Raw genomic sequence first — 26,253 nt, 5'->3', positions numbered from 1 at the left:
ACCTTTCCAAATCCTCTCCGCAGATTCATCCGATGTGTTCCCTCTCCACCGATTAACGAGAGGGCGCTCCTGTTAGGCTGCAGCAGTCTTGGCACTCTGCTGAGAGTTGTCTTTTAAATGATTATTTTGTATCTGATGGAGAAGAAAGCTGACATTCTCTGTACCTCTACTTTTCCAGTTGGCCCTCACATTGGGCGTTACTGTGGGCAGAAAACACCTGGCCGGATCCGAGCCTCTTCGGGCATTCTTTCCATGGTCTTTTACACCGACAGTGCAATCGCAAAAGAAGGGTTCTCAGCCAACTACAGTGTGCTGCAGAGTGGCATCTCAGAAGGTCAGTACTTGCTTGTCTCAAGAGCCTGTAGTAAGCACCGCCTGTTATTTCTCATACACGTGCGGCCACATGAAACAGTAAAGGAGTGTTCTGGAACTGGGGTGCCCAGTGCTTGTTTTTCTCTCTAAAAAGGTACAGGTGTGTGTGTGTGTGTGTGTGTGTGTGTGTGTGTGTGTGTATCAGTTGGAAAAAATCATTTGCTGTATTTCCTCCATAAACTTAGTCGTGAGCCTCTGCACTCACGAAATGACTGAACACTGCATGGAAACAATGAGGGGTGACCTGAGGCTTCCCTGGCACCTCAAAGGCACAAGTGTCAGGAACCACAAAGGACAATTTCTGGCAGAACCAGCCAGAGGTTGGTACACAGAGCAGTCACACACAGAGACAGTGTGACTGTGAACCCTGGGGGCTCATTACCATTTTATTATAAAGTAAAAGTAGGATGTTTAAAAGCAGGGTGTTTCACATTTCAAATCAATTACTTTAGTGTGTGAGAGAGAGAGACAGACAGATAGACGGATGGAGAACACCTTACAGGTAACAATTTTCCCCTCCACCATGTGGGTTCTGAGAGCAGGCCTCAGATTGTCAAGCAGGGGCAAAGGCTGCATCTGCTGAGCCATCTCACGAGCTTTTTTAGAATCTCATGTGTGCCAGGCTGGCCTGAAACTCACTGTGCAGCCAAGGATGACCTTTAACTCCTAACCCTGCCACCTCTACTTCCCAAGCTGGGATTACAGGTGTGTACACTACACCTGATTTATATAGTGCTAGGGATTGAACCCAGGGCTTGCTCCAAGCTAGACAAGCAGCAGCCCCCTGAGCCAGAGACCCAGCCTGGAAAGAATATGTCAAATTTTGTTACGTACCTCTCCAACAAAAAGGGTAATGTATTTTTTAAAGATCTTACTAAAATAATAGGGGCAGACAAAATGTCAGTGGGTGGTAGAATTCTTGCCTGCAATTTAGAAGTCCCTGCATTCAATTTCCATATTGCAATCCCTCCTCCCAACAGAAAAATAAAATGAAAAGAAGAAATACTTGCCTAAAGTTTGTGTGGCTGAGGGTTCTTGGGAAGGAGTCCCAGGTGGGGCCTTGGTTTTCAGGGATCTGAGATTGGTGCTAACATCTTCCCCAAACTGTGTTGGGAAATGAAAAGTCCAATGAAATTCAAACTCTCTTTGCATTTAACTTATTTGGCTAATTAATATATAACTTTGGTATCATAAAACCTTATCTGTTGGGATACAAATTTTAGAAAATGTGAAATTTCCATTAAATATATTGGTCAGTTTTTCATTGCTACAACAGATAGGAGATTATCAAGTTAAGAAAAAAAAGCGTTCTTTTTTCCCTTTTTTATTTTTAATATATTTAGACATGGTCTCATGTATCCCTGGCTGGCTTCCTACTCACTATGTAGATGAGGATAACCAGGAGCTTCTGGTCTTCCTGCCTCTAAACCCAGGGTGATGGCACTACAGGTGGTAAGCCCCAGCTTACCAGATAACAAAGTGCTGGCATGAAACCTATGTGGCTCCAGTCATGCTGCACATGAATGGAGTTATCAACCATGCTATATCCTCTACCTCAAATAACGTTTTATCAACCTTAGCCCACATGAGAAAGTTACTAGTAACTGTGCTGACACTCATAATCTTGTTTTTAAATATCCCTGTTTAGGAAAATCTAATTATAGGTTCTGTGTTCCAGTAATCCCATGTTGCATATTTTTTTCAGACTTTGTTGATGAACTCTGTGTGTGTGTGTGTGTGTGTGTGTGTAGGCCTGGTGTTTACATCAAGCTGTGTGTCGTCCTCGGTCACTGTACACCTTAAGGTTTTGAGACAGAGTCTCTCAGTGACTCTAGGGCTGTGGTTAGACTGGCCAGCAAGCCCCAGGGATCTGGATCCCAGTGCCGAGGTCACAGGCCCAGCTGCCTTTTACTTGGATGCTGAAGATCAAGTGCAGATTCTAACACTTCCAGACCCATCTCCCCAAGCCATGAGTGAACGAACGCTTTAGTTTGCCACATTAAATTTAAGATGTGCCTTCACCCTTACATATTTTTTCTGCAGATTTCAAGTGTATGGAGGCTCTGGGCATGGAATCTGGAGAGATCCACTCTGACCAGATCACTGCCTCCTCACAGTATGGAACCAGCTGGTCTGTAGAGCGCTCCCGCCTGAACTACCCTGAGAACGGATGGACCCCAGGGGAGGACTCCAACCGCGAGTGGATCCAGGTAGGTGGCACAGGCTGGACACAGCTGGGTTGGAGACACGTGAGGCACCTGGAGAGGCTGTCAAATAGAAATGTGTGCTATGTCACACACCCACATATGGGTAGGAGAAGGAGCCCTGAACACAGTCCAACCCATGCAGAATGATCATACTCACACAAAGAGGAGCAGGGCTGGCTCAGACAGCCCCCAGGAAACTCAATTCCTGTTTGCTAATCTTCCCAGAGTTTGATTTATATTTCCCCAAAGCTACAAATTCACTTCTGTGGTGGTTTGAATAGGTATGACCCCCATAGACTCATGTCTTTGAATGCTTGGCCATAGGGATTGGCACTATTAGGAGGCGTGGCCTTGTTGAAGGAAGTGTGTCACTGTGGGGATGGGCTTTGAGGTCTTCTATGCTCAAGCTATACTCAGTGTGGCATACAGTCTCCTCCTTGCAGCCTGAGGATCAAGATGTATAACTCTCAGCTCCTTCTCTAGCACCATGTCTGCCTGGACACTGCCATGTTTCCCACCATGATGATACTAGACTAAACCTCTAAATCTGTAAACCAGCCCCTATTAAGTGTTTTTCTTTATAAGAGTTGTCTTGATCATGGTGTCTCTTCAGAGAAATGAAACACATTTCTATTTCATCAATGAAATAATAGTAATTCTGTCTAGAAGGTGTGTTTGAGATTTTCGTCTACAAGTATTGAGTTTTCTGTTTGATTGGAGTAAAACATGCAGAATACACATGTTCTGTGTAGCTAGTCTTGTATTCATGGACAAGTATGGAACCCACATATGTGCATCTTCATTAGTGATTCTGTTGATACTGCTTTTACTAGGCTCTGAAACCCTTCCTCACTGCAACCACACACAGACACTAGTCCTCATCCCCCAAGCCTTCTACTCTCACTGTTTTCCAGGGGTCATCCCTTGTAACCATTCTGAGTACCCATCCTTGCATGACCTGGACTTTTGGATGTCTCCACCTATATTATTTATATGTCTTCTTGTTACAGCAAAATATCTCACAAAAGCAACTTAAGGGAGAAAAGGGTTATTTTGGCTGGCAGTTCCAGGTAATATAGTCCATCATGGCAGGGATGATGTGGAAGCCTGAGCAGGAGGCAGCTAGTCATATTGTATCAGGAAGCAGAGAAAGATGAATGCTGGTACTCAACTCACTTTCTCCTTTTTATGCAGTTCAGGACATCAGACAATACTGTCCAGTTTTAGGGTGTGTCTTTTCACCTCAATTAACAAATTCTAGAAAATCCCTGAAGGACAGGTCCAAAGATCTGTTCCCTTTGTGATTCTAAACCTCATCACACTCACAGTCATGGTTAGTCATTTCTCCAGCGCCCAAGGCTGCACTTGGGTTCACAGGGTCTATGCCACCGTTTAATGAAACATGTGTGTGAGTACCCTGCTTACATGCCAATGGTTTATTCTCTCCCTTCATGTCCATCGATATTTCATTCATTTGAGCACAAATATAGGGCTCTGCTTTACTTTGCAAGGGTCACTATTAGGTTAACATACACTTAAAATGAAAGAGCCTATTGCGGGAGACTGAACTCACGCTAACCTCTGGATGATAACATGTGGAGAGAGTAGGAAAGGGTGAGGCCTTACTTGGGGTTGCTGAAGCTGCTCTAGACAAATCCAGAGGTGAAGTTAATTTGCTCATGGTATCTTGTCTTTCCATGTCTCCAAACCCACCAGCAGCTCCTTGCGAATGACAGACACAGCTCTGGGGTAGCTTGCTTTTTTTTTCCCAGTGCTAAGCATGTCAGCATGGTAACACACTTCTGTTCTGGGAACGAGACCTTAATCAATAATGGGTAAGCTGTGGTCCTGCGGGGTTCTGAAACTGCCCTAGCAGCAATTCCTCTGCACAGACCAGTTCTTCTTTGGCAGAAACATAGAGACAAAATGGGCATTCCCAAAGCACTTGTCAACGGATAGGGTGTTATATCATCTTTGCTGGGTGTAATCTGAGGTAGCTGCGTTAAGAACGTCATTCAACTCTTTCTCTCATGGGATAGTTTAGTCAGGAGAAGCATGGTAAATAAGCCACACCCCCAGGTTTATTTCTATTTACATTCCTCTACTACTGGACTGGCTCAGGGATCAGACCCTCACAAACCAAGCTGAGCAAGGGGTGGCTGTTACCAGAAATGTTTCTGTCAACAAGGCAGAAGACACCAGGGACAGCTACCCAAGCTTTTGAAATTCCTGTGCAAGCAGTTCACGTCTCATTTCCAATGCCCCATCACCCGGCCACATTCAGCCTGTCTCTGTGTAGGGAAAAGGGAAAACTGTATTGGGTGAATGTACTAATGAAAGTGGGATCTCTTGTGAGTCACTTCCCATTGTTGTTTTCTTCTGAAGTGTCCTGGCTACTTAACAACTTTTGGACACCTTTCTTTTCTTTCCTTTTTGAGGTAGGGTCTCACATAGACCAAGATGACCTTGAACTATATACCCGAGGATGACCTTGAACTTCTAATCCTCCTGCCTCCCCCTCCTGAGTGTTGGACATAAATAAAAACACCTGGTTTTGGAGATAAAAGTCAAGGCTTCTAAATGTTAGGCAAACACCCTTTCAATTAACCACCTTACCAGTTCTAACAGGACACAGATTTGATCTAATCCCCTAATCCTGGGAAGAAGTCTAAAACTCCTCCATTTCAAAAACAGGGACATTGAGGCTGAGGAAAATCAGCAAGGAATCAAGGTCATAGGTGGGACCCTGGACTTGGAAACAAAATATATTGGGCTCCCAGACCCACTGCTTTTTGTTTGTTTGTTTGTGTTTTTTGAGACAGGGTTTCACTGTGGAATAGACCTGTCTGTCCTGGACTCCCTCTGTAGACTAGGCTGGCCTCGAACTCACAGAGATCCACCTGCCTCTGCCTTCAGAGTGCTGGGATTAAAGATGTGTGCTACCACGCCCGGCTTCCCACCTTCTTCTTAATATTACCAAGTGTAGTGGTTCATTCTGTCTTCATACATCTGGGTCACTCTCAGGAGCACCGACTCTGTCCTCCTCTCCTTCCCCCTCGGCAGAGGTGCTCATGGTGGCCATGTGTAGGGACTTTGCCCCTCAGTGGCTATGAAAGGTTACTGTCATGAAAGCTTAGCTTCTTGTTCACATTGAGATAAAACGGTCCTTTTTGCTTGGCACTCAGAGCTCATTTACACACTTATGTCTGTGTTCCCAGGAGGAGCAGTTATCATCCACCCATCACCTAATTAGGAATAATTTCACATGCTTCCAGCCTTTCCAAAGCCTCTTGGAAGTGGATGGCTGGTTGTTTTCATCGGGTAGATGTTTTATAAATTAGCCAGCAAGTGCAGCACAGTTCAGATGAAGGGTGAGGCAGGCCCTGCTAGTCACGCGTCGTAGCGCACACAGCAGTGCACACGTGCCCTTCTATTTTTATGCACGTGGGTATGCAGATGACATTTGTCTTGATTTTCAGCTTTAGCCCATTTTGCATGAAGTATGCCCCACAAAACACGTTGCTGTAGCAACAACTAGAACAAATACTTGCATGTGTTAAATTAATAAAGCAACATTGGAAACTGGCTTTCCTTAAAGACAGGAACAGCCTTCAGCTCCCATTGTTTTCTCTAGGAAATTACGAAATAACATTTGAAAAAAAAAAACAATACATTGTTAGCCATGGATATGAACGTCCACACTGGCGCTTCCTGTGAGATCCGTTGTCTGCCAGGAAGCTTCTAAATAAGACAAGAAGCCGCCTGGTAAGAAGGAACATGAAGGGAAGTCCCAACTGGAAGGTTCTCGAATGGCTACATCCTGCTCACGAAGCTACTTCACAAAAAGCTCTTGTCAGTGGTGACAGTTGAGCCACTGTAAAATTTGATCCTTCCCCCCACCAGAATATTCTATTCTGTAGTCTGTCTTCCAGGCTAGTTATCTTATTATTAACATAATCTTTCTCTTTCATTGTTTCTAATTAAGCAGCCATAGACTCAATATACCTGTGGTGCAATCAAAATTCTTCTTTGTGTACACATCATTAAAGCCTAACCTTCGACTCATGGAAATGAGGTCCTTTCCCTATGAAACAGTGATGTGGCCTTCGGTCACTGAGCACCATCAGCCTATGGCACTAGGAATCTCAGAGAAACACAGGCTGTGTTTTTCTTTTCTTCTACACAAAGTACACATTATGTTGTATTTGTTCAAGAGACATGGTCTCATAGGTCCTAACGGTAGCCATTCACACACAAAGCAGAATTTAATTTGTTAATTATTCCAATGTTTTATTAATGATGGTGTTCACCACACTGTAAACAGATTTATCCTTCCAGCTTTAATTAAAGCTCTTGGGAGCATTTTCCTCAAAACAACTGTGACTTTCCCTGATTAAAATGCCAGGAGACAAGAATAAAGAAAAGCTGCAGCAAGAGACACAAGGCTGGGTGGGAGATGAACTCTGCTGATCCCAGATAAATAAAAATGGCACCAGGGAATAATCGATTACCACACCCCTGCCGTGACTTCAGAAATAGAATTATTTGATAAACCAACTCAAGCTGAAACTTCATTCTTCTCCAAATGGGAGGGCATTGCCTTTTGCGAAAAAAGAAATTTTGTAGCTGGTTATTTATGGCTCTGAGTACTCCAGAGGAACAGAAGGCAGTTGGCTTCTTAGCCACATTCTGTTTGTGTGTGAATAATGCACACCAACGATGACCTCTTAGAAAGCAGTAGTCACTTCTAACTTGCTGAGAATGGAACCTGAGGATAACTTGAAGCATGGGACTGGGGCTGGGCAGAGATCTGGGTAAGCATGAGGTCCTGGTTCCACCCTGAAGCTATGTTAAAAAGTATCTGTAATGTACGTTGACTGTAATCCCAGCCCTGGCAAGGAGGACACAAGAGGATCCCTGGACTTGCTGCCCATTTGGAGAGCTCCAGGCAAGTAAGAGATCCTGTCTCAAAAAACAATGTAGACAGACCTTATTCATCCCTGGCCTCTGCATGAACACACACACATACACACAAACAATAAACATGCAGGCATTGAATTGTCTTTAAGAGCAAAGACAAAAACCAGTTGGACTTCTTTCAAGGACCAAATGAAATAGAGGTTTTCTCTGGCAATCAACATTAATATATATTTTAATCATCGTTTAGATAGAAAAAAAGTGCTTGTTTATTCAGTTCAAAATGTTTGTTTTGAAGCCCTTGCTTGTAACCTTTAGCGTATCCCCAAATTGAAAGTTAGAAACTAAAGTGATTTACTGTAAAGCTATAGACTACTGCTTACGTTAACAAACTTTAGTCAGTGTTTTCTTTCCCTTCTACTTTCTGGATTGATCCTTTGTTCTCAGGTGTTGACTATGGAACAGGTCCCTCATTTGGAATCATTTTTGAGTTTTCACAAAATTGCCAGCATCTTTTAGGTTTACAATCTGTAATGCTTTCCTCACGATCACTTCCATCTGCCAAATTGACTAATCCAGAATGTGTATACAGCAGGGTTATTCTGACTATAAACACTCTGTGTTTATAAACCAGACACTCTAGGGGGTGCGTTAACTCATTCAGATCATTAGCAAATTGCTGAAATTACAATAAAATGATACTTTATAAACCTGTAACTAGAGAACTGACAGAAATAGCTCACTGGTTTCCCCAAATGTGGAATGATGGTTGCAAAATATACTGTTAGCCAATTTAGGGGAAATACAGGTGTTCAGCTCAATGCGAATTCCTGTGTGTGTGTGTGTGTTGCAACTAATATTAGTACTCTAAGTGTTCATCTGGAAGGTATATAAAATTGACTTTAAAATATTTTCCACAGGTGAGTCTTGGCAAGTCCCTTCACTCTGAAATTGCACTGACTTCTGCTTCCCACATAGACCAGTGTTTTGCACAGGTCTGATACCTGGCTGTGTTCACTCCAGAACCCAGGAATTCATTGTTGTGAAAGCTCCTGTCCTCTGAGCTACAGTTATTAAAGTTGTCTCAGAGACTTTGGCCTTTAAAATTACAGGTCATTTGAAGGCCATAAATAGAGATCCATTATATTCATAGTTTTAGTGGTTTAGGGAGCAGATTTGACTGGGAGTAAACAGAAACCCATGTGACCTAATTGTTTCAATATTTTGATTTTGCTAATGGGTATTTCATGTCAACACTTCCTAGAACGCATGAACAATGTTTGTGAATAATGTTGAAAGGCCCACAGTTGTCCTGAAAGGATGTGTGTGATGCTTTGCTCACAGCTTTGCCTTCTCATTACTGTAATGACAGTCTTTTGTTTTGTTTTGTTTTGAACGCACATTCACAGTTAGAGTTTCTCCTTCCTAGCATACCCCAACTTAAAGTGTAGGACTGAAAGTAGGGGTTAACATAATTTTCTTTTGTTTTTCCAGACCCCAAAGCCCAGACATTTACAAGACCATGCAGCAAATCAGAATGCTGACATGCTTGCTCCCACTCAGCTCTTAATAAGCTATCCAGGGCGTGTAGCCCTCTGATGGCAGTGTCCTGACGCACTCCAAGTCCCACTTGGCCCCTGTTTAGTTACTGGTTGGTAGACAGTGCTTATTGACAAGAACCATCACTACAGAAGCCACAACTTTGACACAGGAGTGGACAATATGTGGAGAAGTTTCTTAGTGTGGGGAGACCTCAGGCTGTGTGGGACAGGTAGGTCGTGGACACAGGGACTACTCTGTGACTCATAGGCCGATGAGCGGTGCCCCTGGGATATGCCCAAGTGTACCTGTGTGCTCTCCCACACAATAGTTCCGACTACCAAAAGACATTTGTATAGATGTTTACTTTTTTTCATGCCCACCGCAAAACAACCATCAAGAGGGTGCTCACAGTATCCTAGACTCAGGGATTGAATCATAAGGAGGGTCAGACTTCTGAATGGCAAGTGATCTGCTACTGCTGTGTGTGCGTGTGTGTGTGTGTGTGTGTGTGTGTGGTTAAACTACTGCTCTTTGAACTGGAGCCTGGCTCTTTTGTTTTCCAAAAATACAGATGTATTTGTTTACCCTACTCAGGAAAATCACATCACTATTTCCCTTGTTGTTTATCTTAGGTTTCTCTATTTTTAATTTTTAAAAGTTAACTGTCTTAAACTAAAATAAATGCAGATGTTATTTTAGACTACTACACAATCATACTCAAAATGCAGAGATAAGGATGAGACTAGGGAACGGAAATACAGGATAAAATTGTCAGTCATCAGCGACAAGATCTGGGAAAATGAAATTAGCTCTTCTGCATGGTAGGAAGTGATGCACACAGACATATTCTAGATCTCCTGAAGCATGTCAATCAAAAGTTTATTATTGTTGTCTTTTAACTTTCAACATATTCCAGAGTGGAGAACAGAGATTATAAAGCCTATTATTTATTTATTTATCTTTACATGTGAAAATAATACTACATTTTTCACATCTATAACCTAAATGACAGCCCATTACGTGCTCCTAGTTAGTTTCCAGCCAGCACCAAATCTACAGTCCAAGCAAAAGGGAAGGCTATGGTTTCACATCTGTTTTGGGTGAAAAGACTGTTCTTGTCTGCAGTACTGAAAATTTAAAGAACTTCTGTTATTATACAATTGGGAATCCTCTGGGAGTAAAATGTTAATGAAACCCATAATGTGCACAGATTTTATGATAGTAGTTTTAGGAAATTCCTTTTGTGAGGCTTGTTGATTTCTGTCCCAGTGGTAATAATTGTACCTTTTACAGCATGTGTTAATGTCCACATTTAGGAGCAATGGCTACATTTATGCTGCATGTACTGTAACACACCCAGTCTTAAGCTTTAAATAACTTTCATATTGTAGCTTGAAAACCCCAGAGCAAAAAACAAATATGTTCTTCAGACCTGGGAAGAACCCTAGGGTGAACCTTCTAGCATATCCACAGACACCCTCCCCACCGATGAGAGAGAGGTCTGCACCCTGGTACCCAGGCTTGGCTATGATGGAGATGCAAGGCCTCATAGCTCTTGGTTAATGTGCCACTCAAAAGCTCCACTTCAACGTGAGGATTTTGATCGACATCAAAAGAGAAGTTTGGGTTGCTGACCTGAAACAAGATTGATGATTGTGTGAATTATTTATATACAATTATGTGGCACACTCAACCCCTATGTACAATCACACACAAAACAGATATGTGTACAGAATGCATGCACATACATACATACATACAAACACACATGTACACACAAAGGCATGTGCTTGTATATACGCACACACAAACATATACATGTGTGCATGGGTTATTTCCTTTTGTCACCCTTCCCTTCCCTCAGCCATCTACTCATTCAACTATAGGTTCCAATAGAGAGAAAAGTAGATTAAATTTTAAAGTGCTTTGTATATCCCAATAGCAATAAAATGCATTATGCTTTTGTATTTCCAGCAGTTGATGAGAGTAGGCATTTGAGACTAATTGCACACATTATGACTAAGAATAATCACGTGTGCACTTGTGCATGTGACTTGTGCTTTTATTTTCTTACCAGTTCTCTTTGCCTCAAGGGGTTAAAAATGCACTTACAACATTCTTCTAATTGTTTTGTGTCAGGAGAGCAAAACCTTCATTCCAGCAAAGTTTTATTTTTCTTATGATTCTAATGCTTTAAACTTCTAACTACATTTTATGGATCTAGCAAAGAGAATAAATAAGCCCTTTCATTCTTTTAGCAAGCTCAGGAGGGCTATCGATACTATTCTTCAGAGGGCTAGGTGATTGGATAAGACAGCTTCTCGGGGCCTTTCATTCAATAGAATCTCCATGATTCTATTAAAAATAAATGTACTCAATTGGCTAATGCTCTGAGATGGCCTGAGATGAAAATATAAATATGTGGAGCATAGCTGGAACTCATTTTAACACTCTTGATAATGGTGTGAGGCAGCACACAGCTAATTTTTTTTCCATTAAGAAAGTTTTTTCCCCCTTAGATCTAGTAATTGTTAGGACTGCTTCCACCATGCAGCTCATCTGAGGGGCTCATCGAAACTCTGCCTGTGGTGGGCTGTTTCTCTTGGTTCCTCTGAGTTAGTTTGCAGGGCAATGCAGCCGTGGGTGACAAGATGAAGCACATACATTTGCCTTTGAAGGAACTGTCTGTGAGGCTGGGCGTACCTACCACTACAGCCTTCTTACACCTTAAAGTTTCATCAGTCCCTAGTATCTGTCTTTCCTTAAACAAAAATCATGTTTGTTTCTGAGCATCTATAAGCTAAAAGACTCCCCAGGAAGATGAAAGGGAAAGCCGCACCCATGCACCAGCTTCCTGAAGAAAGACCTCTAGACTTGAAGTATTTACCTATTGTGGAAGCTGGTAAATCCCACCTTGGAGCAGAGAAAGACCAGACCCAGCAAGGCATGTGGGCACCTAGCTACAGGAGCAAGGACCTAGGCAGGCTCTTTAGTTTGAGAGGCTCTAGGAATTAAACACCAAATGTCTACTGGGAAGTACTTAGGATAATGAAAAGACTTAGGAAATCATAAGAAAATAACCTTTTAAGCTCCTGATTTTAACAAAATAAGTATACAAATGAGCCAAATTTGGTGGTTATTTAAATATTTTCCAGAGAAACCATTCTAATGAAAAATCCATAATGAAACTCTTTGTGTTAGATCAGTTGCTTTGCCCATTCCTGTGACACAGCCTGATGTGAGCAGTTTAAGGGAAGAGGCTTCATTTTGGCTTACAGTTTGGGGTACAGTTCATCATGATGGGGAGGGGGTGACAGGGGAAGCGTGAGGCACTTGATTAGAACACTGTGTCCACAGTCAGGAAGCAGAGATGGGTGCTGGTGCTCAGCTGCCTTTCTCCACTACTCATTTGATGGAACGGCGCCACCCACAGTTAGGGTGGGGCCCTGCTCCATCAGTCCTCCACATCCACAGAGCTTTGTCTCCTAGGTGATTCTGTATCCTGTCAAGCTGACAATATTAACCATCACATATGTTAACTTAATTTTTTAAAATACATTTTTAAAATCCAGACTCGTCATTGATACTCTTGATCAGTGTTTCATAGTGCAAATATTATATTATTCTATAGTTTAACTTGTTTTCAATGATTGCATGCATTTAAAATGGTGTCATTATTTATTTGGAAGACATCCATACCACAATGAAATAATGTATTTGGCAGTTATCTAACATGAAAAATATCTGTACACTTGTACACATCGTAAATATGCATACACATATATGCATATGACATAGAAGAGGAGGAAAGCAGCCAATACTTTTTTGTGTGTGTTTAGCAAATTTTCTCTAAGATCAACTGCGTGTTAAGTAGACAAATCTCATTTAGTGCAATAACCATGGCGATCATTTTTCAAGGTTTCTGCCTGGATGTCTTGCGTCTAGCAGGAAATAGGAGCACTAATGCGGGCTTCCACCTGGAAATACAGCTGCACTTCTCAACCTTCGCAATGTAGTAAACTAGCTCTGTCACAGGGAGACACTTCTGCTTTCTAGAATAGTGCACATTTAAAAACACTGTTTTCTACTTCACATCCTATGAAATGTCTAGATTTAGGATATTTGTGTTTCTCATTTTAAATTCATCTCAATTAAGGTCTTTTATCAAACATAATTCATACAGATTAAGAAACATTCCATTTCTTTTTAATTTCTGAAATTTTGATTAAAACCATGTGAAGTGATGTGCTGTAGCTCCTTAACTTTGCATCTCAGAGTATGACTGCCATGTAATTGAATTCTCCCTGATCAGAAAAACTGCAAGGTCATGTGGGAAAAGGGAAGCTCTTCGAAGCATTCCAAAGCATTTTAGCTCTGCGTCTCTGCCAAAAAGTGTCTCCTTCACTCCTCTTCTGTGTTTATGCCCACTGCAGCCTGGCCACCTGCATCAGACAGGTGACCTCTTACCATCGCCAAGCATATAGTTGACGTGTCCAACCGTAACTCAGCCAGTAAGCTGCTTTCCACACAAGAATGAGGAATTTATTTCCGAGGAACACAGAAAAAGTCAGAGTAATAGTGTACCTAGGCTCTCCATCATGGGGAAGAGGAGAACGAAGGTCCCTGGGGCTTTTTTACCTGCCAGCTCAGCCAATCACATAAGCTCCAGTTTCAGGGAAAGACAGTGTCTCAAACCTAAGGTGCAAGTGTGTATGCATACACACATGCGCACACAAACACACTTACACATACCTCACACACACACAACAGAGTGGCTCCGGTGCCAGCCACTGTTTCTGGCATGTTAGAGATTCCCAGATAAGGTAGGAGAGGGGCAAACAGCACAATACTCCCATGTGACATCTGTGGTTGCGTCCTGTGCTTTTGTAAGATGTCAGCCAGGCCGTTTTTCACTTCTCAAGCCTTTGACCGGAGCTCAAAGGCTTGAAATTAGCAATCTGGGATTTTCTGAAAACATGGAGATAATTTGCAGTGTGTGAGCTGATTGCATTTGGACTGTGGAGGAGGCATGTGTTCCTCGGGGTCCTGTGTCGCCATCTTTGTCCCTTTCCTCTGGGTGAAACAGACAATTGCAGCTCTCTGGAACACACCTTCTTCCTTGTTTCCATAATCTATCCAGGGAGGTTCCAGTGGATATTCTTCTCTTGCCACAGCTTGGGTTTTGGTCAGCTCAGCCATTATGAGTTCTAATCACAAGTCTTAGTCATTCTTTGAAAATGTGCTTTTGAAAGCTGTAACCATCCCTCTATAAATGACTCTCATGAAAAGAATCAGTATACCACTAGATTGGTAGCTTTCTAACAGGGAAATGCAGCCAGAGCCTCATTTATCTGCCCTCCAAATGATCGTGCGGAGGGTGGTGACCTAGGCCGGTAATGCCAGGGCTGTGGAAGCCTCAAGTGTAAAGACAGGCAGAGCTACACAGCCAAACAAATAAACAAAAACAGGGTGGAGGTCTTTCCCCCAGACTTCACAGAATTTGTGACAATTGGCACCAAGCAATTGTCTTCTCTTCTGTCTTGTCTCTTGGCCATATTCATTCTAACCTCAGGTTCAGCAATCCTGTCAGCTCCTGGAAAGATGTTTTATGCCAAGCGGAGGAGTTTTCTCAACACCTGAGGTCACAACCACTCCATGTGAAACTCTCGTTACCAGGAGAGGCCCACCTACAGCACTGAGAAATACATGGAAACCCATGTGAAAGGAAGCTGTCAGGGTTTATAGGGCAAGTGACTGATGGAGGCCATTAGTCCCATCTGCAATCCTTTAGTTTCCAGAAATCCTTCCCATCCCCCATTTGTGTTTTGAAACCAAGATTTTAGGCAAAGGAGAAATTAAAGGCATGATTGACTATGGAGCAGGCAGGCGCTGACTATAAATGCTTGTCTCTACTCAGTCACTTAGGAATCACCCCAACGTAGCAAAAAGACGTGGGCAGAATAGAACCACCACCTTGTGGGGGGGAGGGGGTACATGTGTGTACAGATAGGCGTGCACTGTGTTGCACACATGTAGAGGCAGAAGACAACCTGGGTGTCGCTCTTTGGGAGCTATTCCAGCCGAGAACTCGCCAGATAGGTTAGACTGGCTGACTAGTGAACCACAGAGATCCTTTCCTTGTGCTGAGATTCTAACTCTATGCCATTGCACCAGCTTTTCCCGGGGCTTTGGCAGCCAAACGTCAGTCCTTATGCTGTACAGGAAGCATGTCACTGACCGAGCCTCACCACCGCCTCCGAGAAGCATTTTAAGCAGAAAGATACCTTCCCTGTGGTTAATATTTTCTTGATATTTTTTAGTTTGAAATCTTTTTAAACTGCCAAGAAACTATGAAGGCGTGGCGTGGCGTGGCGTGGCATTGTTGGTGTGGTTGGTGTGGCGTGGCGTGGCGTGGCGTGGTGTGGCATGGCGTGGCGTGGCATGGCGTGGCGTGACGTGGCATTGTTGGTGTGGTTGGTGTGGCGTGGCGTGGCGTGGCATGGCATTGTTGGTGTGGTTGGTGTGGTGTGGCGTGGCGTGGCGTGGTGTGGTATGTGTGTCTATCTGTCTGTCCTTCGGTGTACCTTGGATCCAGCTTAGCACTGCTTCTGCCTGGAGTCTGCCTGCTTTTCCTAACCCTACAATATAATACCTTACAGATTGAAAATTAACTTTATGACTTGCAGTGGTGCAGACATTTTGATGTTGCTTTTGCCATAGTACAAGAAAGATATGAGGGAGTCCCAGGCCCCCGACTGCTCACACATAAACATATAGTGTGTTAGGCTTGTCGTTGCCCCTTAACAAGAAGGTGAGACAGGCAGGACAGAGGCTTTGAGACTTAGCAAATGAGATTTTTCATCACTGCTGCCCTTGTAGGCAACTTCCAGGGGGAAAAAAAAAGCCACTAAGATCATGAGAGGCCATTTAAGAAATGAATAACAAGGACCACTTCATACCAGGCGGACCCAACCAGTAAGACTCAATGACACTCCAGTTCTATGTAACAGCCTTTCAAAAGGGCTGAAAAGCTTTTGGTGAGTTATGATATTTAGAGTGCAAATTATGAGGATGAGAGTAACCGCAGCCCTCCTTACAGAGACGGCTAGTGGCCCAGACACATTCTTGTTGACTTTAACGTCGTGCAGTGGTCTTTTGTTTGGAAGAAAGGGGTTTCAGATTTTGACAACCATGCTGGACTTAAAATAGCATTGAATTTAAACACAAGTAGCATTGATGCCATCTGCTAAGGATATAAGGAATAGCAAATTAAAACTGCAGAAGACTGTCCCTCCTAGAAGAAATTGTAATTACATACACACACACACACACACACACACACACACACACAATCACAAAATGACGAAGGAAAAATATTCTCACATTCTAATGGCCCTGGTATAGGGCTGTGCATTATGTGGTCTTCATAATAGCCAGAAAAAGTGACTAAAGATTTTCTGTTGAGGAGAGGAAGAAACTAAAGCTTGTATTGGAGTTGGCTGATTGAATTGTTTGGCGAGGTGGTTCGTCTGTGTCAAAGCTACACAGCCACTTCCTGGGTCTCTGCCTTTGGCCACCACATGCCAAGCATAACCCTCACTTTTCATAAGCTCAGAATCTGCCGAGAAATTCAGTGCAGCCTGTACTGAGATTTATTGTTTTCTTGGCTTTTTCCCTCCCTTGCTGCAGGACAAGAATCTCGTAGCCTTCCCTTCCTTTTAACCCTCACAACAAACACTTAGACACAGCCAACACTTGCATTTAATGAATAATTGCCAGCCGCTGCCTGCCCTGCAGGAAAGGATGCCCCATACAGGTTCAAGCTTACACTCACTGACCTGGCCTTAATGTCTGAGCAGCAGAGGGAACCTGAGGAGAGCTGCACACCCTTGGTGTACTGTTCCTCGGAGCACTTTCTTTCTACTGTAGGCATAAAGCTTCGTGCAGAATGGAGCAGTGCTGCTGGCTCAAGAGCAGGGTCTTGGACGGGAGTGCTTCTCTTCTTGGGAATGTGTGTGTCCCAGAGGCAGAGACAGCAACTCCGCAGTGCAGTACACGCAGCTGACCTTGGAGTTAAATCACAGCCCAGGCCCCTATGTCTATAGCTATCAGGTGCTTCATGATCCAGACTCCAGCATCACAGGGGCCCACAAAGGAGAGTGGGGTGTGCATGATGTGTTAGTGACGTGTATATGTGTATTATATGTGTGTGTGTGGTATATGTTTGTATTTATGTGGTGTTTCTCTGTGTGTATGTGGTATGTGTATAGTATGATACAGTGTGGTGTGATTGTGTGTGGTGTGTGTCTGGTGTGTTTCTTGGTGTGTAGCGTGGTATATGTCTGGTATGTCTTTGTGTGTGATGGATGTGTATGATATATGACTGGTGTTACTATGTGATATGTCTTTGTAGATGGCAGAGTGTATATGTGGTAAGTGTTTGTCTGTGTTTATGTATGTGTGGTGTTTATGTGCATATATGTGATGTGTGTGTGTGAGGAGATGTGGTTTGTCTCTCTGTAGGGTATGTAACTTGGGGGAGATGTGGACGGTGTATATGTCTCTGGTGTGAACATGTATGTGATCTTTCTCTCTCTGTGGTGTGGCAGATGTGAGTACTGTGCCATATATGTATAGACATACCTATGTGTGGTATGTCTATGTGTCTGTGGGGTATGTGCCTCATTGTGTGGTGTGCGTGTCTGTGTATTTAATGCCTATGTGTATGGTATATGTGATATGTGTGTCTGTGTGTATGGTGTATTCTATGTGGTGTGTGTGTGTGTGTCTCAATATGTGGTATATGTGTCTAGTGTATATGTGTCTCTATGTCTCTGTGTCTGTGAATGCACATGTCTATGTGTATGGTATACATCTCTATGTGCTGTGGTGTGTGTGTGTGTGTGTGTGTGTGTGTGTGTGTGTGTGTTGTGTATGGGGGCCTGGTGAGGAAAGTCACCCTTGCTCTTTGAGTAAATTCTGCCAAGAGATACAAGACAAAAGAGCAATGTTAATCCCTGGGAGGCAACTGGGTAAGATTTTGCTGTTCCTTTTGCCTCATCTCCTCAGCCCTGCCCTCTTCCTCAGCCAGTCTCACCCACCCTGTGAGGCCCAGTTTGAATGCATCACTTGACATTTTCAATAAAGCCCTTTCTGTCCTCTTCCACAAGCACATTTCCCTTCTCTGAACTCTGTAATGCCCTGTTGCTCTCAGTGTCAGTTTTGACTTCAGTGTGGCACCCACTGTCATGTGTGGCACACCGTATTTCTAAACATACCTCTGCCATTCAAAAGCCACACCTGAGTGCTTGAATTTATTGGGAGAAAAGACCTTACCTGCACACATGCATCTTTCCATCCTTTGTTGTTGTTACCCTTGGCGTCCGAGTGTCTCTGAAGCTGTGGAGCTGGTAGCCACACACGTGCAGCTGAGCTCTGGCTGTCTTCTTGACTAACTGTCAGAGTCTGAACAAGGCTTGCACTTGCTGCATGTCTCTGTTTCTGGACAATTTTAAGGGACAATAGAAGATTTCACTATTCACAAAGAACCAAGTGGAACTGCCAGCCAAAGACTACCTCAGAATTAAAAGTTTCTTTTTAAATTAGTTGCTGCTGGATTGCAGATTAACATGAGAATGGAAGAGTATCCATAAATCAGATGCAGCTGCAACCAGAAGTTGTTTTTTTCCCCTAATTTGACTATGGTCGGAAGGATTCATGCAAGCAACTAAGATGACGAGAAAACACTGGTTCTTTCTGTCTTGACATTAAAAAAAAAAAACAAAAACAAAAACAAACAAACAAAAAAAACTATAACCATCAGCTTATTTTGTTCACCAGATAATAATATTCTAAGTGGACTCTTCCAGTAGCCCTGTGTGCAGCTTAAACTATTCAACAAGGCAGCCATAGATGGTCTCATATTTCCTATAACTGCATGAAATATTTAATTTCTTAGGAAGAGATGTTGGATCATATTTTTGCTGCCTCAGAACTTGGGGAGCAGGGTGGGGTGAGCAGCATGAGCCACACAGGGTGACTCTGGACAAGGGAATATGTTGCTTTGCTTCTCAGTTTGTCCATAAAACTTGCCTTGTTTGATAGGAGGTTCAAAGTTTAGTCCTCAAATGAAATACCCTAAACACAGGGGCTGAAATACAGATTTTCTATTAAAAAGAACAATTTTAGTTATCAGCATTTTTCTGTGTAATACAATAATTATGACAAAATAATGTAGGTAGAGAATTATGTTATTAACTATCAGAGGCTTATGCTATTAACCTTAGGTGGTTGTGTTCTGATTAACATCTATAAGAAGCCAGAGACCCTGAGTTTCAGGCAGACAATGATCAGATGCTATGAGTTAGCCCTACTCAGCCTAGAATAGCTGAGGTCCACATGCTTGGCGAGGTCAGAAAACATGTGTTTTATCTAAGGAAATGAGACAATTGCTTAAAAATATTTTCTTTAGCTTTAGTATCAACTGATGAATTAAACAGCCTTGAGTCATCAGAGATGTTCTGAAGAAAATCTGCCATGTCTTCCCCTCACAAGCAGACTTTCCGGTTTTTAATCAGTTCTTTGTCCTTTATTTTCTCAGGCTGTTGTGCTGGCCTGCCAGGGGAGCATTAAAGGCTGATAAATGCTCCCTTGCCAATGCTCACTCACGGGGCAGTATTTTATTGAGCAAGACAGATTTTCATTTTGGAAATGAGGTTTTCCACATTACATTACCAATGGCCAGTTGTGCACAATCATGGCAAGCGGCGGCATGCGTTTCATGGTTCGGAGGCTTCAAGCTGCATGATTTACTATGCAATGTTGAGAAATGCTGCTTTCTCCTTCAGTGAGTCTCAGTAAAATGTGGGCTTTTCCTTGCTTCTCTTTATCTGGGGAATGTGTTTCCTGTCATTGTGAAGACAATGCCTTTTGGCTGTAAAGTGTTTGCTCTTGGAGATACCTGAAAAGAAAGAACAAGTGAGGGATCAGGGAACCCAGTGCCTTCAGAGATCCCCAGCAGTAGGACCAACCATGCTCCGTATCTCATGACTAAAGGGAAAAGCTAGAAATTTCCTTGTTTCTGCCTGACACCTCTTTGTGTGAAAACAAGATATGGATAGACAACTTAACATCTTAGAATTTTATATTAGTGTTGGAAACTGAGTGTCTTATTGAGTCACTTATGTTCACTGAGCTGTGCAAACTGGCTCAGGAAGCAGCCACTAGAATTCCAAAGGAGTTTGATGGACTTCTGAAGATAGCATACATACCACTGGATACTTTCCAGATGTTGATATGTGTCCACCCCCAGTGGGAAATGCTCAGCGAACTGAGAGAATGCATTTGATGTTCAGTTACACGTGTCTAACCCCGCTCCACATCCATCCCACCACTCTTCATCACCGTAAACTCAGACATGAATACACATCCATCTTCCAGTCAAACATATGGCAGCTAGGAAGTAGGGGCACTCTCTAAAACTCAGAAGACACTGAGTACAGTGAAGCTTCTTGGGTTTAGGGAGCACATTACATGATTATAGTGCCTGTCAGCTTGGGTATTTTTGGGCAAAGAGAGTAATATTCAGGAAAGAAATCCTTGAGAACACAGAGAGGTGCCTTGAGCAGTGTTGGCTTCTCTAGCATCCCTATTTGCCTTAACTGTACCATTTTCATGTCCTGGAATACAAGGTTGGTGAAAGCAAAGCATAGTCCAGAACTGGATGATGATGGATCTGGAGATTCTAGATTGTCTTCACAGCTGCTGGTCACTGCCTTCCAGTTATGAAAATCTAGTGTTCATTTGATTCCACTTACTTCAGACCAACAGTGTTTGCTGCTGTGTGAGGAGTGTGGTTGGCTGTTTGGTGCCTGCTATTTCATCTTTACATTTCTTCATAGTCATTTCTGCTCTTCCTGGCCCCCACTTCCTGTCTACCTGCAGAATCTTACTGTGGAATTTTTACTACACATATTGAACATCATAGTCAGCTGTGAAATGTCTCCTCTCCCACTCCTTTTCTAGTCCTTTCACAATATTGTTTGTATCTTTCCTTGCTTCTTTCATACTATGTGTGCCAGCCCTTCCTAAGGTCACCTGTTTGAAGATGCCACACTTTGCTATTCATCCTAGTTTACTGACTCACTACATCACAAGCAGTACCATGTCTCCTAGTTGAGTCAAGTTTATTACATGAAGTTTAACACCTGAAGGCTCAAAAGTGGTAGATGATATCAATCCACCAGTACAGGGTGATACTCTTAAAAATGGTGATGCAGTTAGGTGTGGGGGAACATGCCTGTCATCCTGGCACTCAGAAGGCTGGAGCCTGAGAGCTCCAGTATTGGGGATCTAGATCAGCCTAAATGACACAGAACCTGTCCAGAGACAGACAGAGAGAAAGAGAGAGAGATTCTTGGTAAGGAGATATATCCATAAAACAAAAGGAAATGACAAGTTATCAATTGTAGAGTTAGAATGACTTATTTTTATAACTCCAGAACATACATATATTCACATGCGTTTTCAAAGGAAAAAGACTCTCCAAGAGTGAAGTCTGTCGTCCCAGCAGTGAGGTATTATAGAGATTTTGTTCCTTCTTGAATATACATTTTATAAAAATTTCACTAGGAATCTATTAGCTATACAGAAAGACAAATACTTTTCCAGAGAACTCACAAATGACCAAAAGGAACAAGAAGGAGAATACAGCATGATGAATTCAGTAAGTTGTATGATGAACTTACCAGAATAGAAGTGCCAGGCTAAAAAGAGGAAATTGTCAATCTTATTTAGAAGAAGAGGGGGAGAGTGGAGGAGAAGAAAGAAAAAGAGGAATAGAAGAGAGGAAGGGAGGGAGGGAATAACAAATATTTTAATAAGATTATAAGTGTTTTACCGTAATTAAATAATACACATGAAGGTAGACTGAGGCCATTGTCCTAATTAGCCAGTGAAAAAGACTTATAAGAGCAGAGGTTATTGCTGTGCCCATTTAGGTTTGTGTCTGAGGCCTGCAAACTAACAAAAGATCCATTAAGAGAAAGCAAGATGGATTCTATTCATATTTTTATGTCAGTGGGACTTCATAGAAAAGTAAAAGTTCAAAGAAACAGCTACACATCCAGGCACTAATACACCATTTTAACAAATGGCAATTACTATAAAGAAATGAGTTGTCAAAAGGAAGGGAGTTTGGGCTTCCGGGGTCCATAAATTGTGAGAAAGTGACTAGAGCACACTTTTGAGGAATGAGTCTCCGGTTTCAGCAGTGCGGTGCGCTCATGTGCTCACCCCAGTATTAGCACCTCACGAGGGAGACTTTCACGCCCTTGGCACAGAGAATACAAGCCCTGCTCTCAGGATGGCAGAGACTTTTTCTTGTACCGTGTTGTTGATTTTCAATTGCCTTATCTCAAAACGGCATCTATGCTAAGTGGCACATTTTGGGGTGCCCTGTGCTGAAACTGATAAAAGCATTCAAGGCATTAAGCCTTGACATGGACACCATGATGCAAACAAAGTGCTAATGGAGCCAACTGTCTCCATCTCCTCCCAGATTTTCCATGTTTTTGAGTGTGTGTGGGGGTGGGGGGGAGATTCCTTCCTTTTCCCACAGAATTCCCCTAGGCACTTGGAGAGAAAGAGCTCGTGGGCAGTATCTGCCCAGCTGAGTCCACAGCTCTCAGGAAGTTGTGATTATCAGGGATCTAGGTAGCATCCTTTCTTGGTCACAATGGTCTAGGCCTAGATTCTGTGACATTGTCATTCAGCTGTAGTAAAACCCAGGGGCAGTAATGTTAGGACAAAAAATGAAACAGAATTTCAAATATCCCAGTGAGGCAAGTAAGAGGAGCCAGAGGCTTTAAAGTCCAGCAGGAAACTTTATGCAATTACAGTGGAAGTTGCTAGTATGTTTCATTTCTGTTGAGAAAGAAAATGCCATTTCCTTCTCAGGGATGATGAGTGCTGGTATTCTAGGGACATTTTCCTACTGAGGGATTGCTTGTCTTTGTGCTCCTCCCCTGAAAGTCAGCTGGTACCTGGGAATCTTTGGGGTGACCGCCGAGTAACTAGTGCTTCCTCAGGCCTGGAGCTATGTCTGAGTGGCAGAGGGCATGCGCAGAACCCTGGGTTTCTTGTCCGTAGGACAGGTATGGCGGGACACACCTGTAATCCCAGCACTGGGGAGGTGGAAGCAGAAGAACCGAAAGTTCAAGACCAGTCTTGGCTCACGAGTTCAGAGGAAGCCGGGCTACAGGAGATGCTATGTCTGTCTATCTGTCTGTCTGTCTGTCAGTACATCCAGAGAATAGAGTTCTAAAGTGACTGCAAATCAACTCATTCCCAAACTGAAAATCCTCTTGTAAGTGTGACAGGAACAGTGCTGCGATGCACTGTCTTGGATGTCCAAGCAGACGTGCCTGACTCTTGAATAACCCAGTGAATGGTCAGCAACACCATCAGTGTCCTGAGAGCAGCTTGAGACCACTGAAGCTTTCCCCTGTGTGGAGAGCCCATTAACTACCAGGTGTGAGTGTTCTGAAGGCACACTGAGTGTTCTGTAGGAGTCTTATGTTTTTTGTTGTTGTTTTTGTTTTTGTTTTTTTTTTAAGTTTTTGAGTTACTAGAGTTTTGGTGTTTTTTTTTTTTCTTTTCATCTGAAACTCAGTTTAATTCACCATCTTTTATTTTACTTGCTAGATATTGCAAGCATCAGCAGTCTCACTTTTGGAAACCTGTGTTTATAGGGGATAAGAAAAATGGAATAAGAAAAATTCACTAGAAACTCCCTGCTTCCCTTCTGAAAAGAATTACCAATGTCAGCTATGAAGATAGGCACTGGATTTGTTTTAAATATGTTGAGTAAATTTGTTAAATTAAAAGTTGAAATGGCCACCATTGTTAATCTACAGTATTGAATTCTATTAAAATTTTGTTCTGGGATGGGATAGAGCTCTGCTGGTAGAATGTTTGCTTACCACATGCAAAGCCCTGGATTCCATCGGTAGCAAATACAGGGTGTGGTGCTGAAAGCCTACGAGCCCAGAACTAGGTAGGTGGAGGCAGGAGGCAGGAGAATCAGAAGTTCAAGGTCATCTTTGCCTAAACAGCAAGTTGCAGTCAAGCTGGGAAGCAGAAGCCGGTGGATCTCAATGAATTTGAATTCTAAGACATCATGCTCTACAAAACAAGTTCCAGGCCAACGGTGGATATATAAGACCCTTCTTATAAACCAGAGAGAGAGACAGACAGACAAACAAAGAGAGAAACTATGTTGTTGTTGTTATCGTTATGTATTTTTCTCTTAAATCTGATGAAAGCTTACAGAGCATCAATTTTACATTTTAGACCAAGGAAATGCAGTCCTATTGTTGGACCCTTCCCAGGGCAAGCACTGTTGTCAGACTATGGAACTTCACCCTCCCTTCAGAGAATTGCTTTTCCTGCACCCCTGTTTTTAACCCCTTCCAGGGACATCAGTGAAAAGCTGTTCCTGACAGCCTGGAGGTGCAGCCGTTAAAGGCAGGCCCACTAAAGCAACATTCTGTAGAAGCTGAGTGTTCACAGGCACTGCAGGGTTAATTGAAATAGTGTTTTCTGAAAATTGGGCTGTCAAGTCTCAGGATTCAGAAGCTGAGGGTGGGTGAGGATTTGCTTTGTCTTTGTTGGTTTTTTGCCTTTTAGAAGAACATGGTGTCTGTTAGTTCCTAGCATGTTGTTGAAATATCTGGTCAATGCAAACCACATGTGCCAGTTAATTCCTCTCTGGGTTCTGTGAAAAATAATATGTTTGTGTATCCTTTTTTTAAAGATCTTTTTTTCTTAAGTTATTTTTTTTTCTGTGAAATCCAGGACATACAACAAATAGAAGGAAACAGCTTTCCAGGAAATGTCTTAACACATTAATGAAAGGATAGTGAGCACACTCAACATATAGATAATCATGAGCTTTATTTTTAAATTACATGTAATTATTAATGATGACAATGAAAAAAGTTTAAAGGGGATGTTGATAACATTGAAAATATCTATGAGGAATATGAAAAAAATGGATTACAAAAAGTCAGAAGCAAGAAAGGTGTCTTCCTAAGCTGGGAGCATAGCTCAGTTGGTACAGTGCTTGCCATGCAAACTTGAAAGCCTGAATTCAGTCCCCAAAAATCCATGTGAAAAAGCTGTGATAGCACTGACTCCATGATTACAGGGACAGACACAGGAGAATATCACTTGAGCAGAGCCTGCAGGAAAAGCTGCTTAGGTCACAGCTTGTTAGTTGGGGAAACTGACTGAACCCATATGTCATTTTCTTGCAGGTGGACTTGGGCCTCCTGCGATTCGTCACTGCCGTAGGGACACAGGGTGCCATTTCCAAAGAAACCAAGAAGAAATATTACGTCAAGACTTACAGAGTAGATATCAGCTCCAACGGAGAGGACTGGATCACCCTGAAAGAGGGAAATAAAGCCATTGTGAGTTTGGCTCCTGCCCCTTCCCCTCCCCTACTAAAGTTTTTCACATACGTGATGATCAATTTTTATTTGTTTGTAGGGGGATTTTTTTTTTGTCAGGCGTGGTTTTTTTTTTTAATTGATTTAAAATGAAAAGTGCAATTAGAGGTTTAAATCTGACTGAAGGGTCTCATGTTCCCAGATCCAAAGGATAGAAGGAAGTTAAATAGATGTTACTAAAAAGGAAAGAATCAGCCAAATTAAAGGACAAACTCAAAAATCACGTTCATCCCCAGGGACAGACTGAGGCAGATAGAATGCCCACCTCAAGAATTCCTGGTGGTTGTTTGGCTTCATTTATTTGGGTTTTCCCTTTTGTTTCTTCCTTCTTTAATAGATCTTTTTCTTTTTTTTTCCTCTCCATAATGGGCTAGCACCCTTTCATCTACCCTCGGTGCTCACAAACTCATTTACAAGTGCACTTGGCTGTCGCTTGTAAGAAGAGAGCTGTGGGTGGTTTTCTGTGTTCTTTCAGATCACACAGATAGCGTGCTGCCCGCTCACTTGAGGCTTCACCCAGTGAAGTAGTGGAGTCCAGCTTTAGTGCATTCACCCAGCCCTCTGTCATTTAGGTACTGAGATGTTTTCCTCGGCCGGCCTGCTTATTTGAAGTTATACTTGCTCTGATTTATTAATCAAAAGATTTTTGAGAATTCGTATTTGATGTTAACCCATAATCAAAAACTTGAGAGGCTGGAGAGCTA

At 42.6% G+C, this 26,253-nt stretch overlaps 1 protein-coding gene across 3 annotated transcripts in view; it reads left to right on the top strand.

The window, feature by feature from the left end:
- Nrp1 (neuropilin 1) overlaps positions 1–26,253 on the top strand; it is a 143,007-nt gene that overhangs the window by 70,208 nt on the left and 46,546 nt on the right. For all 3 annotated transcript variants that reach the window (XM_021647724.2, XM_021647720.2, XM_021647721.2), the window contains exons 6-8: positions 179–334; positions 2,416–2,582; positions 25,355–25,510. In XM_021647724.2, coding sequence (XP_021503399.1) covers positions 179–334; positions 2,416–2,582; positions 25,355–25,510 — 479 coding nt within the window. The remainder of the gene's footprint in view (positions 1–178; positions 335–2,415; positions 2,583–25,354; positions 25,511–26,253) is intronic.

Source organism: Meriones unguiculatus, chromosome 10, assembly GCF_030254825.1.
Source record: "Meriones unguiculatus strain TT.TT164.6M chromosome 10, Bangor_MerUng_6.1, whole genome shotgun sequence".
Lineage (NCBI taxonomy): Eukaryota > Metazoa > Chordata > Mammalia > Rodentia > Muridae > Meriones > Meriones unguiculatus.
This window is presented reverse-complemented; position numbering and strand designations above follow the sequence as displayed.